At 32.6% G+C, this 17,758-nt stretch overlaps 1 protein-coding gene across 1 annotated transcript in view; it reads left to right on the forward strand.

Moving 5' to 3' along the window:
* The window catches only part of LOC134694057 (fibropellin-1-like), a 34,866-nt gene continuing 17,108 nt past the window's right edge, over window positions 1–17,758 (forward strand). The window contains exons 1-7 of the mRNA XM_063555081.1: window positions 1–130; window positions 2,534–2,644; window positions 4,794–4,904; window positions 5,744–5,854; window positions 8,519–8,629; window positions 10,403–10,513; window positions 11,180–11,290. Of these exons, the coding sequence (XP_063411151.1) occupies window positions 1–130; window positions 2,534–2,644; window positions 4,794–4,904; window positions 5,744–5,854; window positions 8,519–8,629; window positions 10,403–10,513; window positions 11,180–11,290 (796 nt within the window). The remainder of the gene's footprint in view (window positions 131–2,533; window positions 2,645–4,793; window positions 4,905–5,743; window positions 5,855–8,518; window positions 8,630–10,402; window positions 10,514–11,179; window positions 11,291–17,758) is intronic.

Raw genomic sequence — 17,758 nt, forward strand, 5'->3', positions numbered from 1 at the left:
ATGTGTAATAAAACATTGAAAGATGTACTAGAGGAAAGACCGTGTGCACAAAGATGCGAACATGGTACCTACGACATTAAAAAAATATGTCATTGTCAACAGGGATATGGTGGTCAATGTTGTCAAACAGGTAAATATTGTAAAGCAACTTTATCATTGAATACAAATAAATGATTTATTAAACATAAACTATATGTGATAAAATTATACTCGAACTTAATGTGTGTCTTGTAATTCTGACTTATAATCAGGGGCATGTCAATGATAACCACATATCGAAAATAGTTCAATTACAATTTGTTTTGACAAATAGCTCTTGTATATATCTCTTTGAGTGTACTTTTCAAATTGATCAATCATTTCTTTCATCGCTTTCGTCGTTTTTCGTCTGGGCTACATGTATATGTTTACTAGCTTTAAGATTGTAGGAATTATTTTGCATTTTTGGAAGACATCTCTAGTCAAGAAAAGAAACGAAACAATGAAATGATTTTTCCATATATTATGCAATACATGGTTTGTTAGAGAGTCAGTAAAAGTTAAAAAAAAAAAAAAGAGACCGAGGCAGAATCCCTTATAGAATTCGCTATTTATCTATGTATCCGTAGGTTGTGAGCTATTTAACGAATTTATCGCACATTGGATTTTTCCGGCCGCGGTTGGATGTCATATTTCAGGAGCTTATAAGTCAACTATTGTCTTATCAAAATTGACGGTGGCAACTTTGCATCTGCAGTACTGTTATTCCGATTCTAATGCATTACAAAAAGAAAAAATACGATAAAACTTGAAAAAATGTCTAAATTTGACAAATAGAGAAAAAAAACGGAAAACTTCATAAATAATTTTGGCACAAAGACGTCATGGCTAAACATAACACATGAACACTTACAAACTGGGGTTTATTACGTTACCTGTACGCTTCAAATTCGGATGAAATTACAGTAAAACGGCGAATTCGAGGTAGGTGTTGTTTTATTTTCGATTATATAGTAGTAAATCGAACATTTGTTGATTCAATCAATTCAAAATGGCGGGTCTCTCCTTAGTTACGCCTGGTCAACTGTGGACTTGACGGCAACTTTAAGCCAGTGAAAAAAAATATTACATCTAAATTGCATTAGAATATGAATTAGCAGGTCAAGGTTGCCTAGCCTGTTTCGGGAATTTTTATTACAAACAAAAAAATACATCATGCTCCTTGTATACAGTTGCCAATATAGACGGATATAAGACAGAAAAAAAATTGTTGGAAGCGTTGGATTTGGTAGAAGAGACTAATGAAAAAGGCATTATTATAACCTAAAAAAATTATCTGTTTCAGTTTAATAAAGGTTACTAGTATCATAACTGTATTTAATATCCAACAGTTAAATAACATCCCACCCAAATTCTCGAGAAAAAAACAAACAATTATTTTCGGACATACTACGGGTTGTGTGTGTCTGTATCAGAAACCCGACCCCAAGACACGCTCAACATACAAAGGTACAAATTTAATATTTAGGAACTCTCTTTTTGGGGGACAATCAGGGACCGACCAAGCCCAGTGTTCCCTACTCAAGAGAAAAAAGGGGAATATACAACCATTCAAATACATAGATCTTTTAAATAAAACTCGGTTTCAACCTGCGAAACCCCAAACCCCGGATCTACCACTGTTTAATAGGGGAGGGGTGTCCTGGAGGTTTTTATCAAATATCAATGCTTTAGAATAGAGTCATATGGCTGGGTTAAAAAAAATACATTTAAGCAAAGGAATATTTTAAAGATTATTTTTTCGTTATTAAAATAGATGCTTAATTTATGTTTGCTATTGGAATTTCTTAAAGTGTCTTTTTAATATCTTGCAACAATTTGATTGTAGTGATGACTATTAGTAATTTCTTATGATCATGCTTTTAAAAAAATAATCAATTTCTATTGTTAGGAACAACAATGGACTTTGTTTGCGGGATGTAGAAGCAGGGGTTTCCAGAAACCCCGCTCGTCATACCCTGTGGTCAAAATCCATTGTTATTCGTAACATTAGATCTATCTAATTACCACTTGTTTCAGAAATAGAAGCTATAAAGTATAACAATAGAATTGGGTGTAAGTATAAATACACAGCAACGTACGGTCGAAATTTATTTATGACGTTCCTTCCGATGACACATGAAGGAACAGTACACGTGAAAGAACTATTCCAGGAACTGCTTGAGTGGTCTGTTAATGGCTAGTTGTAAGGCAAAGTTTTCTGCCCCTATTCAGGAGACTCGTTTTTTCATTGCAGCCAAAATTATCCATCCTAAATCCCGGTCGTAGCACGTAGTAAATCCTATCTATAAAATTTATTTATATTTCGTTCATGTCGGACATTTTTATCACTGGAATTTAAGAATCAACATCCAGTGTAGAGGTATTTTTATCCAATTGACATACTAAGCTTACTTATATATTTTAGATATATACGATGTCCCTTTTTTATCATTATATAATTTAGAATACAGTTGGCAATTTATATCCAGAACATAATCTTTAATACTTCCAGATTTGGATGAATGCATTTCTTCTCCTTGTAAACATGGGTTATGTAAAGATCATTTGAATGGTTATACGTGCACTTGTCAAGCTGGATTTACAGGAACTTATTGTGAAATTGGTAAGATTTATTGTTTAATCATCAATGAAAAGGAAAAAGTGATATAATTATTTGCTTTAATCAGCTAAAATGGTCCTTTTTTGTCAAATTAAGCTAGTAAACATTGATAATTAATTATTCACTTGCAAGTGAATAATTCGACCACATTAATTCTTTATTCATGTGAACTCCAATTAAACCCCGTAGAAAGTGATAGAATAAAGCAAGCATTGTCCGTGTACGCAGTGAAGCAAATTTATCAGACCATGTCCTGTAAATTGTTTATTTGATGTTTTTGATAGTTTTGAAAAATGTTAATCTTTGTTGTAAATAAAATATGAGAATTTGAGTCAAATCGGTGAACATGAATTTGGCAGCTAGTGCCCCTTTAAGAACAGTATGAAATATATTTTTAAATTTAAGAAATACTAGTATATGATTCTACAAACTTTCAAATATTTGGAGAGGATTGAAACCTTTATATATGGACGATTGTCAAGTCAATCATCAAAGAACGCAAACTAACCTCTTAAGTTCTTTCTTATAATATACATATATAAGTCTAAAGGTTTGTCCTACTAACTAATTTCCTCATTTTCATACACGTTTCCGCTTTCGAAAATACAAAGAAAACAAGCATTAGCCTTGCAAAAAGGGCTAGTCGATTCTTAGCTGATGAAAATGGAAAGTGCTCTCGCTTTGTGGATTAATTCATTACTAGAATAGCCACGTGCATCAATCAACAAATTTTACCACACATGTGAGGTCACACGTTATGAAGTAGTATATATCTTTTAGGGTTGTTGTTTACGAAACTCCAGAAGATTCGACTATTTATAAATAAAAGTAACATGTGCACCAATATCATGAATATGCATGAAAAATGACCGGGCAAAATCTAATTGCTAAAATAGAGAGGACAAATCCGATACTCTACGGGATTGAAGAACATTTACTAGGTTTGGATTGTCCTAACCAATCAATAAACTTTGATTATTCACGTCTCGTAATATCTTCCAGTCAGGTAGCTAGAAAAATTCACGCACTCACTGTCCATCGTTCTATACTTAATATCGACTCCTAGGAGTATATATATATATGTATTCCTAGGAGTCGATAATAAATTATCGCCGTTTAACTACAGTCTAGTGGTGAACAGCTTTGACAACCAAAAGTATAAAATTGTAATTCAAAGGAAAAATGTCTAACAACCAAAATTTGATACCAGAATAGCAATGTAATAGTAGTAATTAAGATTAAGATGGGAAAAAACGGACTGACATGTCTCAAATGGTAGAAACACAAACCATTTTTTATATGTATTCAAATATTAAAAAGAAAGATGCGGAGACTATATATAGACAGCGTTTTAGGCAGAAAGGAATTGCACTAAGAAACAAGCCGATTCCCAAAACCTTATTATCGAAAGGATAATAACATCACAATAACAGTACGGGTACAAAACACCACACTATCATGAGATGATGGTTAAATATACAGACAATCATAAAAATAAAACATAGAGGGTCTCAGTTTAAATATAGAATAATGCAGGACTGATAAAGTGCTCACCAACTGGTCAACATATAAGAGAGTACTTTTGACTCTTAAAGTTTCTTACATTGACTTATTATACAGCTGGTATATATCACTTTGGTAAACGAATGAAATATACATGTTCTTGTGCAACACGTGCCAATTGAAAGGACATAATATAAACAACTGTCCAAATAATATAAATTGCAGAAAATGCAATGAATATGTTCATACAATGTTCGAGTTCGTTGACGTTTTAGCAAAACGGAAAGAACAACAATCTGAAAAGGATGCGATAAGCAACAAGTATCAACAACAGATGATGTTGATGAAGTTCAAAACACAAACAGCACTTAAGAAAAACCAACAAGCTCAATGTCTTACAGATAAAGACACAAAGGATGATAGTGATGTACCAAATGAACTTTCAAAAGATGACGTTTGAGAAAATTTCTCACTTTCGATGTCAGTAAACATATGAACATCGACAGCAAAATAATAAAAAAAAATCAAAACAATCTGCAAAAAAATTGAAAAAGAATTCAAACGATAAAAAATATTTTTCTCTTTACTTTAACAAACTGACAACCTAGATGTATAAATTAGTAAGAAATATATACTTTTCATGTTTTAGATATAAATGAATGCAAATCATCTCCGTGTCACCACGGAACTTGTCAAGATAATATCAATGGGTATTCCTGCACGTGTAATCCTGGATACACTGGAACCATCTGTGATATTGGTAAGTAGTTGCTGTCATATAATTTCAAAAAGGCCTTATCTAATTCAAACATGTCAACTTTAATTTCTGGCTAAATTACGCAGATAAATATTTTTGTTGTCGTTGGGTAATACTTAAAGTTTTTGAGATGTGATAAGATTTCCAATGAATCAGCTATCCACATAAGTTCAAATGAAGTGGATGAAAGCAAATCTAGGAAACAGTACGGCCTTCAACAATGCAATCAAAATCTGTACCGTATTGTCGACTATTAAAGGCCCGCCCTGACATGAAAATTATGAAGCAATTCAAATGAGAAAACAAACGACCTTATTTATAACAAAACATGTACTATTTAAGATAACAAAATGACAGACACAAAACACTGAAAACCACTTAACTGCTGGCATATAAAGAATGTTGCGAGGTTTAACATGTCTGTCATAATTGTTTTTCGTGAATTGCTTTGTAATAAATTGGGCCGCTTCATTTATCAAAAGATTTTTGTCATTTGTTTTATACAAATTTTATTTCTAGCACTATTTCTACAATACCTTAAAATATGGTATAATATCTTGTTGATATAAGATTATTAAAAGTATAAAAAGTATCCTTAAAATTCTGTTGGAGATGTTTGATATTTTCTTTAGTTGCTAGCAAGAGTTCAATATCCGTGTCATACACATTTCTGCTTTAGCATGACACGCAATGGTTTGAAGAACAAATAAAATTCACAAAATGTTTTTTCAATCAAACTGAAAGGATGTTCTATCACTGAAGTCAAAATAACTTTTTGCAAATACAAAGATGATCATAGAAGTCTAAATCGATTTAAAAATATATAAGATTACACGTTTTAGATATAAATGAATGCAATTCATCTCCTTGTCACACCGGAACCTGTCAAGACAATATTAACGGATATTCCTGCACATGTAATCCTGGATACACGGGCACTAACTGTGACCTGGGTAAGTGATTGTCGTGGTAGACTATTATTCAGAGCATCATCTAAGTAAAAAATGTCAACTTTAAATTCCAGGTAAACTGTATATATAGAAAAAGGACGGATTTCTGCATTTTGGTATTGTTAAATATCATAGTTAATAAGGCCGAGATGTTTGAAGTTAAAAACCTGTGATATGAAATTTTATTACACCCCAGCTCTATTGTTATACTTCATAGTTTCTATTTTTGAAACACGTGTAAATTGAATAGATCTATTGCTACCAATAACAATTGGATTTTGACCACAGGCTGTGACAAGCGGGGTTTCTGGAAACCCCTGCTTCTACATCCCGCAAACAAAGTCCATTGTGTTATTCGTAACAATAGAAATTGATTATTCTTTAAATAGCATGAACACAAGAAATTACTTACAGAGTTCACTACAAATTGTCTCAAGACACAAAAAAAAACAATTTTTGATTTTCGGGGGGGGGGGGGGGCTATGTTTTTTTTGGAATAAAAAGTTTGTTTCCAGTTTTTGCCAGCTGCCACTATATGTTATGCTAAAATTAAAAGGAAGAACATTTTTCGGTTTGTCGCTAAGAAAATAGATTGTTTTTCGCCGAAGGCAAAACAAAAAAGTTTGTACAGAAAAAAAAACCGTCAATTACTCCTTTGCTGAAAGTAATATTTTTTTTATCCCAGTCATATGTTACTATTATAAAAAAAAAAGGGGGGATTCTAATTCTCGACCCCCCCCTCCCCCGTTATCGAGTGGCCGATCCGGGGTAGGCTTCCGCGGGTTGGACCAGATTTAAAAGATCAATGTATTTGACTTATTTGAACCCCCGCCCCTTTCTTTTGAGTTTGGAACCCCAGCTGGATCAGCCCCTCTTCCTTAGAAGAGGGAGTTACGAAATATTAAATCTGTATCTTTGTATGCTGAGCGTGGCTGCAAGTCGGGTTTCTATTGCAGACACACTTATTCCTTTGTAGGTCCGAATATGAATGTTTATTCATTCTCGAGTAGTGGGGGGCTTTTTCCCCCCATAAAACCGTAAAATAGAAAATATAGTTATGATTACCTTTATTAAACTGATCCGGGTAAGTACTTTGGGTTATAATATTGCCTTTATCTTTTAAATTAGTCTCAACTACCAAATCCAACGCTTGCTAAGAAATGTCGTCCGTCTCATACCCTTCCATATTGACAACTGCATACAAGGAGCATGACGTATTTTTTGTTTTTAATATGAATACACGATACGGTCAACCTTGACCTGCTGATCCATATCAACCCAAGGATTTATTTGGAATATGCAAAACAGCCTTGACATTGGTAAAACATACTCACTTGTCAAAGTGTGAACGAAATAACCAAAAAAGGCTACTAGTGGGTTTTCATGTAATAAGAAAAAAATCTTATAAATCATGGTTTGATATTGTCAATAAAATATATGCTATCGTTGTTTTTTTCATTTGATAATCAATGTTAACAATATAGAGTTTAAAAAGGGGTGTAAGTTAGTTATACACCTCGCGGGATACGGCATGTCTGGATAAGAAACCCCTACGGCCTCCGGCCGACGGGGTTTCTTACCCAGACATACCTTTCCCTAGGTGTATAACTATTACTTAAAATCTGTGTATAGAAGTTAGCGCATCTGTTCATGCATGATTTACTAGTACATTATTTTCTGTTTATTAACTAGCTTTCAATAATATGTTAAAGTTTTTATACATAATTATTAAGTTTTTTTCCCTCCCAGGATAAAAAGTAAAATAACAAAATCATTCATCTTGCATTAATATTCCAAGTTAATGATGTCATAGGGAATTATTCAACAGTAGTGCAACACATTATTTCTTCCTTATTGTAAAAATAACGAAGAACAAAGAGAGATCAGATATTTAGTTTTATTGCATATGTTATGCCAGAGAATGAGAGCTTTTTTTCAAAAGGAAATACTCTCTGTACGCTATTGATTCATGAATTCCACTCTTTTAAAATAACGAAAGAATTAAAAATGCCACCGTAGAATGAATGTTATAGGACTCAACAAGACTGTCGATATGCAAAATAGGGGAACCACAATGAGATGTATTCATTGTACACGATCAAACATCATCATAGACATCAGGATTGGAATTTTGAATTTAAAAAGATAATCTATTCCTGCGGTTGAAAAGCCTTAGTATTTCCAAAAAGGTTTTCTAACCAGCCAATCTATATTTATGACCAAATCAATTACCAGTCATGTCAACACAGAAGTGTGACTACTAGACTTGTGATACCCTCTGGAAATAAAAACCTGTTCAGCATTGGCATCGACTCAAAAATCATATGTATAACCCGAATCGAAAACTCCTTCAGAGATGTTTGACCCATCGGTGATAGAAAGATAACCTGTACATGTCTTATGAATACTTTTGTAATTAACATCAGTCTTTAAGAAAGAGTCTTCGACATAAGTTGCTATCAGAAGTAAAATGTATATTTCAAGACCATTTCTGTTTAAGCATGATTCGAAAAGAAATCAAGAAATCATCAATTACACGATATTTTTTTTTCTCTCAATCAAACTGACACAATGTTTCATTACTGAAATACACATAACAGTTAACAAATAACGAGATCATGATGACTTAAACAGTTAAAAAAATATATATAACATTTCTTGTTTTAGACATAAACGAATGCAATTCGTCTCCTTGTCACCAAGGTACCTGTCAAGATAATATTAACGGATATTCTTGCACATGTAATCCTGGATACACGGGCACTAACTGTGACCTGGGTAAGTGATTGGCGTTATAGAAATTCAATTTGATGAATCATCGTAGTGGAGATTTTTTGCCAAATTTTTAACGAAAAATTTGAATTTTATATCGAACGTAAATACCCCCTGTAAGCCCAAAATTTGTTATTTTAATTATTGTGATAAAGTCCACACGTTTTAGAACAACAACAATAAGTATTAATGCCACTGTAATTAAAGTATTTCAGACTCATCCAAACTGGGTTATTTTGCAAACATATTCAAATGTCAGAAGACCAAATGCATTACGAAGCTACTGGGCATTTTGTATCCAATGTTCCCAGGAATAAAAAAAAGATAAATATGTATAGCTGTATATTAGTTTATTGATGTATATGACCGTGACAAATTAACTATTAGTTTTTTATTTGTTGCAAATGGTACAAGTTTAATGTTGATTATGTTTCGATAATCAAACACATAAATCGTAATAAGGTGTAAACGATCCCATAAATCGTAAATAGGTGTTGAACGTTCACATAAATTGTACTATATCTGACGGTTTTTTGTGCGAAAATTTACAAATAAACATTGTAAGGTACTTTATTTTGACAAATCTACGAGGTTCAAACAATTGTTGAAATATACTAGGTCATTAATTTGAATATATCGTCACAATACACAAATTGCACATATTTAGCAAAACATAACAAGAGACTTTCAACATTTGATTTTTATGCTTTGACGTTATGCACAAATTGCAACATATCTATAGCTAAATATTTTTATTTAGATATACGAAAAGCATACACAGTATTTATCAATTTATATATTTTCGCTTGAAAATGTAAAATCTGCGGTAACGTCGACATGCAACGTCTACAAAACGTATTAAAATTAGCAACTTATGTATTTTATAGGCATTTATTTCTTTAAAACAAAGCAAGCATAGACTTTTGTCAAATGGTTCTAAATATTTGAAGAATAAAACAAAACATTAGTTGTTTCAATTTAACGCATGGATGTAATTTTGTTACTCCCACTTATAGAATCATGAATCATGAATCGTTTGGAGGTCGGTTTAAACCCATTTATATGATTCAATATAGATTCAAACTTCAATTGGTGGAACGATATTGAAATGAAGGATACAAAAATAAAAACAGAATATACATGTAAACTTGAATATGGATCATCATTTAACGTAGTTGAATACGCTTTTAAAAAGGTGCGATTTAGGTAACTTCGCGTTTAATATTTTAACAGGCTGTCAAAAAAAGCGATTGCCATTTAACATTGCACTTCTTAGTGTATTCCAATATATATGTACAGAGACGACTCAAAATATGTTATTTGTAGACTTGACTGATATTTTTCATTTTGTTATTTTAACTTTAAGGAAACTGTGGAAACATTTTTTGTGTCAATATCAAACATTGAAATTACCCCATTAGTGAGCATCCGACAGTTATAAAACTAGTTTGTTACCTCTTATCTACTTTTTTTTAAATATTGCTTTGTAGATGATATAAACTATAACATTGTGTTTTAACCATTTTTTACTGCTTAGATTACCTCTAGCTCTAGGTATTGATTTATATCTATTGTTTGTATACAAATCTTAAATTGCATATGCATATACTGAAATATTCGAACAATGACTTTTCTTCATAAAACAATGCATGCACAAAAACAGGAATATGACAGTTGTTATATATTCTTTTTATGTGTATGAACATTTGATTTTGCCAGTTGACTATGGTTATGAATATTCCTGGGTGTCTTTTTTGTTATTTTACTTTTTTTTTACAGATATTGATGAGTGTGGTTCTAATCCGTGTGACCATGGGATATGTCAGGACCAAATAAACGGATATTTGTGTACTTGTACAAAAGGATACACGGGAGACAACTGTGAAACAGGTAAATGGTATGGATATATAAATCCTTAAATGCTAAAAAACATTATCCGTCTTCCCTAGTTTATTTTTTTCGGCTGACATTCTTTTCACATACCATTCATGATAAGCAAAAACTACTTAAACTTAAGGTAAGAATAAAGATGTATGAATACGGACCAAAGAAGGTTGAATTAATATTTAGAAAGATAAATAAACGGAAATGACTTTGGGCATAATTTATCAAATTGAAAAAAAATTGTCTGCTTATAGCAAATTGTTGTGAAAACACCCCTACGATTTTCTGCATAATGATATTTCTGTACTAAGTGTTAACCATTTGTTCGATGTATTTTGAGCATTTGAATTGGCTATTTAATAACTTTTCATTTTGAAATTTTTGGGGAGTTCTTGGGATTTTTATTACTAGTATTTTTGTTGTTGCTATCAAAGTTTTAGAATCAAAACTCGACGTTTATTCCATTCCATGGTAAATTGATTAGAAGGAAATAACCAAAAAAGGTTTACATAACAGACAACTCTTGTTTTCCCTTAGATACGCACATACTGTTCTATCGATGTACAATGCAACATTTCAAAAGTAAAGAAACATTAGGACTATGTATATGAGGATACAATACGCTTCCCCATTTGATATTGATTATAATACACGTTATACTTCATGCTTTAGATATCGATGAATGCAAACCATCACCATGTCATCATGGTACTTGTCTTGATCATATCAATAGATATTCTTGCACGTGTGATCCTGGATATACCGGAAGTGAGTGCAAGTTGGGTAAGTGCTAATGATCGTAAGAGTTCTATGTCTTTTTTGTGTATATTCAGTTCATCGAATATTGGAGTTAATTTATTTGAATATTTAACAAATGCTGGAAGAAATCCCCTTCATGACATATAAACGCTCAAGTGTAACATTTTTCTAGAGATGGTATGTTGTCTACAATAAACAATTTTTTAAGGAATTCATTGAATCTTATTTAACTACTCTTGGTAAATACACTGGCGATACTTAAACCATATAAGTGACTGATCCTTTAACTGCAAAATATAGACGGGCGTCAAGTAAGTAATTTGAGATAATTCCCCAAAATATAAGATATATAACGGTATAAAATCCATTACATATTAGCTAATAATATTAGCGTATAAAGATAGACGAATTGTTATTTCGAAGTCAAGATAGTTATAATGACCGTAGATTCAGAAATAAAAGTCCTCCACTAAGTTTGTTTTCAATAGGTCACTGATTTAAGATCAAAAGATTTGTTTAAGAGGTCACTTGAGACCATTCGCCAAATGGTGGCAATTTGTAGGGCTTGTCATGAGTAATTAGATATGTTGAGACATTTGCTTTTCAATAAGGTGTAACAACACTAATTCGGGCCCGGCCAGAAAGCACATACCAGAAAGTAGAACATGTTTAACATAAAACAGTTCCTACGCATGAGTGTTACTTTCAAAATATGTAGAATATTTATGTATTTTGTGTATCAAATGAAAGCTGAAGGACTGGTGATAATTGTAGAACACTTTTTGGCTTTTAATCTTAAGTATTAAAATAACTGCATCACACGTAAAAAGACGGCACATTTTGTCTGTTTGTCAGATCTGAAGTACCTGTTTAGGTTCATCCGAAGTTCCGAGGACCAGTTCTTTCTAATATGCCATTAAAGGTATGCTGATATTCTTCAGTACAACACATCATAAAGTGTTGTTTTGACCAGCAATGATTGCCACTTTATTGGAACTTAAAACAAAAGCGGTGTGCCTGCTTTAAATTGAGGAACTTAACATAGAAAGCAATGGGGCCATGAATTAGTGGTGTACTTCCACTACACTATTATCGTTTAATTAACATGGAACTTAAATTCAAACTAAACAAGATTTGTTATTTAGAAATAGTCATTGACTCTTATTAACTTTATCAATTGGCTTGGCTGTAGAAAGTTGTCAATAGTTTTATCAAAATGGATAGTGTTAAGGCATGAAAAATTAATGTAGAAAATATTTATGAGTGTAAATTCATCAATTGATCATCATACTTTTTTTTAACCTGGTCATTGTTTTCATCGCTTCGCATCATGGGGTATTTTTATCTATTCCATTAAATTAAAATTAGTATTACTCTGGTCTTAAAATTGATTGACTGCTTTTGAAGATCACGTAATACAGCACATGAAATATCCACTTCTGCAAGCAATGTGTCTGCTTTACGAATTACGGTTATCGTTTTTTGTTTTAGTTGTGACAAGGACTATTTTCCAATCCTCAGTCTTCGTCATGACAATTTATGAAATAACAGATTGATCACATATGCTTCGGATCTGGATTACGATATCGTAAACTATCAAGACTAAAATTGTCTGCTTTTCCACCATATAAGGACATATGTATAGTAAGTGTTGACAATAGCAGAATAGCCTCCCATTTGTTTTATTTTATTTTGTCAGTTTTATTTACCAACCCTTTTTTAATTTTACCTTGGAGAACATTTTTATATGTTTTAATCTGTCTGTTTGTACTGATAAAACATGTTGGTTCACTTGACCTATTTATGTTACCATCAGATTAAAAAGAAACATTTCATTTGTTTTTGAAAGATTAAACATTTTAAATTTGATACCACAATATCCAGACTTCATGGTGAAATGCAATTTACAGTGACAGTCATAAATTCTAAGCTCTTATTCTATTTATATTTCATATATATTTCCGTTTAAATTCTATAGACGACATACGTTTCTGTTTTTGAAATGCTTAATTTGTTTAATTTTTTATTCTTCGTTCTCCATATTTCATGTAATAATGAGTGTGGTCGGGGACTGAATTTGTGATTTTGGAGTTCATTTAATTTGGACAAAATGTGCTCTGCCTTGTGAAGGTGTCAAAAAAAGAGAAACGTTAATGTGCTGTCAAAAGAACAAACAAACTTCTTTAAGTAGAAACGATTGTTTAAAAGTGTGTAATAAGACATTAAAAGATATACTAGAGGAACGACCGTGTGCACAAAGATGCGAACATGGTACCTACGACTTTAAAAATATATGTCAATGTCAACAGGGATTTGTTGGTCAATGCTGTGAAACAGGTATTAACTATATTTTGAAGTTGACTATTGAGTAGTTGAGATCATCTCGTTTGTCATAATTGCATTTGAAGTCATCTGGATCAATTTCGAGGAAAAGTTCAAGATATGAAGCAGACCTTCCACTCTCGTTACACCATTACCTTGAATTCATTGAGATTTGAATATTTGGTTATTGAGAGACATCATCAAAATATTTGAAATTATAATTTTGCAAGATGCATTGTCCTTTCGTCTTTATGACGTTCTGTAAGTATTTTGCCTCATATAAGTATACAAAGAAGCCAGTCAGTAGTGGTGCAAAAGAAGTATCAGTTAGTATATCAATGTTTTGAAAAGTTCGATTAAAGAATAACCATTTTGAAGATTTCATCTATGGTTTAATTATCGTGATTTAGGTCGAAAGTTGCAACTGTTCAACACTGTCTAATAACTTATGCTAGTTTGTTCATGCATTGAAGCATTATTGTACAGTTATGCCAACCGTATTGACACATGTTCACTCCATTCACTGACCGCGTATTTGATCCTCACTCTTAATGTGTATGGTCCGCCCTCTGGTTGCGTAACCAACTGATGATCTATTGATATTCCATGTAGAGCACAGTTTATCTGTTTTATGTCTGCTGAAGATGGTGTCTGAAATGATATTTGTCGATACAAGAAGTGAATTAATCGAACACTAACGTTTGAAATTGACTACTGATAAAGCAATACAGCAAAATATAGCAACAACGAATATATTCATCGAGCATTAAGAAAAAAGGAAAATGGTTCCAGGCTCCGCACATCATGGCACATTTAAACTAGATGAAGCATCGGGCACTTATTATATGTATGAGCTTAAAGCTGTTGTGAATCATTATGAATCAAATCAGTTGCTCGATAAACTCATTGAATAGACATTTAAAGAATGCTACGTACAAACAAAATTTGACATTGGGATAAATGAAAGTTTTAGTGCTTCGAGAGAAATGTTGAAGCATCAATGACAGAACTAAACTCCCTTGAATTAAAAGACGTCGATCGTGACAGAAAGAAATTATATACTAATACTTCAATATGTATATATTTAACACCAAGGACACCATTTGGACTTCAAAATGTAGTTCAATTCGATATTCGCTTATATTTCTGTTGACAATGAATGAAACATGTACCGCAAATGCCAAAATCTAAGTTTTTTGTGATAAAAAAAATCACATCACTCGGCTTAAATTTATCGATAAGCTGACAAAAATCCATCGCAGAAGTAACAAAGAAAAACTTCAGGAATACTAGAAAACACTCGTTCTGATTAATGATCCGTGTCGTCCTTTGATAAAATGTATATGTTCCGGACCATATGAGTATTTGGACCATACGCGTATGGTCATGACCATATGGGTATATACTCATATGGTCCGACCATACGCGTACGGTCGGACTATACGCGTATGGTCGGGGTAATAAACACTCTGTTACAGTTTACTTTTTAACCCTATAAACTATTCATATGGTATGACAGTTCATTAAAAAGCCGCTGTCATATAGATGATTTTATTATTATATTACACTAAAAATTACCTAAACAAGAAGTAGAAGTTTCACATAGTTAATTTAATTTTATTTTACTATGCGAAAACTATGATAAACACATTTTATATCGATGTTCATAACCGATGGTCATTTCCGATTTTTTTTATTACGAGTAACTTAAATTTCTTGAACTGTTACACAAAATTTGAAGGCACTGGAAAGAAATATAGTTTATTTAATTTGTCTTGTGAATATGATGTATTGCAGTCATGTTACGATATTTGAGATCTATAGCTTTTTATAAACATCGTAGTCATATCGGAATTGCCCAAGACCTCGATATTACTATACGCAGCTACAAAAAGGCTAGCTTTTCACTCGCAAACAAAAGGTGTAAATGAAAAGGATCGTGCACAACCAAGACTTTCAAATGCAAAAATGTTTATATGATACCGTGAGGAAGTAAATGTCAGCCTAAGCCTACATACAAGAATGTAATTAGGGATGATAACTAACTATGACATCAATGTTTAATTTTTACGTAGTATTTGAATTATAAAAATAATACACTGTCATGTTGCCATCCTTGTTTTTTTTAGATAAATAATTTGTATTACTGAAACTTTTAAATGTAATTATAATAAAAATACCTATATGGTCAAAATACTCATAGGGTCCAGCCGGTTAATAAACAAACGAGTATTATACTCATATGGTCCGACAATACGCGTACGGTCGGACCATACGCGTATGGTCGGACCATATGAGTATACGCATATGGTCATGACCGTACGCGTATGGTCCAAATACTCATATTGTCCGGAACATATATAAATTAAATTCAAAGTGTGACAAACTATAGTAGAGACTCAAAGATCGGTTCTGTTATGAGGACCCTACGTGATATCTTAAAAGAGGGACGAAAGATACCAAAGGGACAGTCAAACTCATAAATCTAAAACAAACTGACAACGCCATGGTTAAAAACGAAATAAAAGACAAACAGACAAATAATAGTACACATGACACAACATAGAAAACTAAAAAATAAACCACACGAACCCCACCAAAAACTAGGGATGATCTCAGATGCTCCGGGAGGGAAAGCAGATCCTGCTCCACATGTGGCACCCGACGTTTTCCTTATGTGATAACAAATCTGGTAAATAGTCTAATTCAGTAGGTCACATTCATGAAAGGGAAGGGGATTGTAGTTACGACGTAAGAAACATATCCGATATCATATGTGAAACGGTTATTCCATAACGGTCAACCAACTCGTGATGGCGTCCGTAAAATTTATGAAGGGGTTATTTCAACTTCACCATTTGAAACTCTTGGTTTAATAGCTTCCTCGTAGGCAGCAACCCTCTATCAAGAAAATCGTGATAGGAAATGCAAGCACGGAAATACCGTATCAATTATTAACATTCCTGTAGGTGAAAGAACGCTTGGCAATGTCAAGTCATACTTGAGCAAGAAGTGCAAATTATTTGGAATCTACTAAAAAAATACTACTAAAAATAACATAAAATGCGGAACTCCGAGGAAAATTCTAAAAGTAAGGTCCATAAGCAAAAAGAAAAATCAAAAGCTCAATTTCTTATGTAGAAAAATTGTGGATTAAACCTGGTTTTATAGCTAGCTAAACCCCACACTTGTATGAAAGTTGCATAAAGTCCATGATGTTGTCATTATATTAGTTAAAAATGTCAAAAATAGAGGAACAGCAGACCATATTGTGTCATAATCTCTATCATTAAAAAACAAACAAATATGTCAAATAATAAAAACATAAAGTCAAGTCAGCAAAACCGAAAGACAATAATACGTATTTTACCTTAGCACCATTACATAATGACGGGAGCTACCGATTTATGTCAAATGGATATTACCAAGCAAAACATTCTATCCAAGTTACCGGGGATATTGTTATAGCTAAAAACTCGTTTTGCAATGCACAGATAATGGGACTACTGGGCATATGTCAGTATTATCACTTTTTTGTACCAATGCATATAATGATACTAATGATAAAATTTACGTATATGACAGACGTTAACCGAAAGCATTACGGGACCTTGTTCACGGTTTTTCTTTCAAAAATGAAGTCAGGCTTTTTATAAACAGAAGTAACGGAACAGTTGGTAAAAATTTGTAGACATAGAGTAGTGCGATTTATGTTTACGGAAGTTTCAGTAAAACCATTGAACAGTACATTTAGATTGACACCATATTTCCATGATAGATTGAACTTAAATGCTTTGGCTTAAAAGTAGTGCACGTCACGGGTCCGATATTGGCAAAGGCGGCACTTTGTTTTTCTTTGTATTTTGTCCAACATTATAGGTAACGCAACTTCGTTCTGTGCTCATGACAACGGTGCTTCCTGTTGTAGAATTATTTGGAAGATTAAGAAATAAAGATATAAAAGAAGGGCCAATAAGCAAAGTTAAAGGGATCACTGAATAACTGTTGCTTTGTAAATCACGAGTATTCGAAGATGTTTAACCATCAGTTAAAGCTATTGCTTTAGGAGGTTCATTGGTGCTTTCCGTTAACGTCTGTCTCAAACTTATCTTATCATCAATATCAGCTTTGATAGTACATAGAAAGGGATATAATTGACATATTCCAATT

Source organism: Mytilus trossulus, chromosome 1 (assembly GCF_036588685.1).
Source record: "Mytilus trossulus isolate FHL-02 chromosome 1, PNRI_Mtr1.1.1.hap1, whole genome shotgun sequence".
In the NCBI taxonomy this organism is placed as follows: domain Eukaryota; kingdom Metazoa; phylum Mollusca; class Bivalvia; order Mytilida; family Mytilidae; genus Mytilus; species Mytilus trossulus.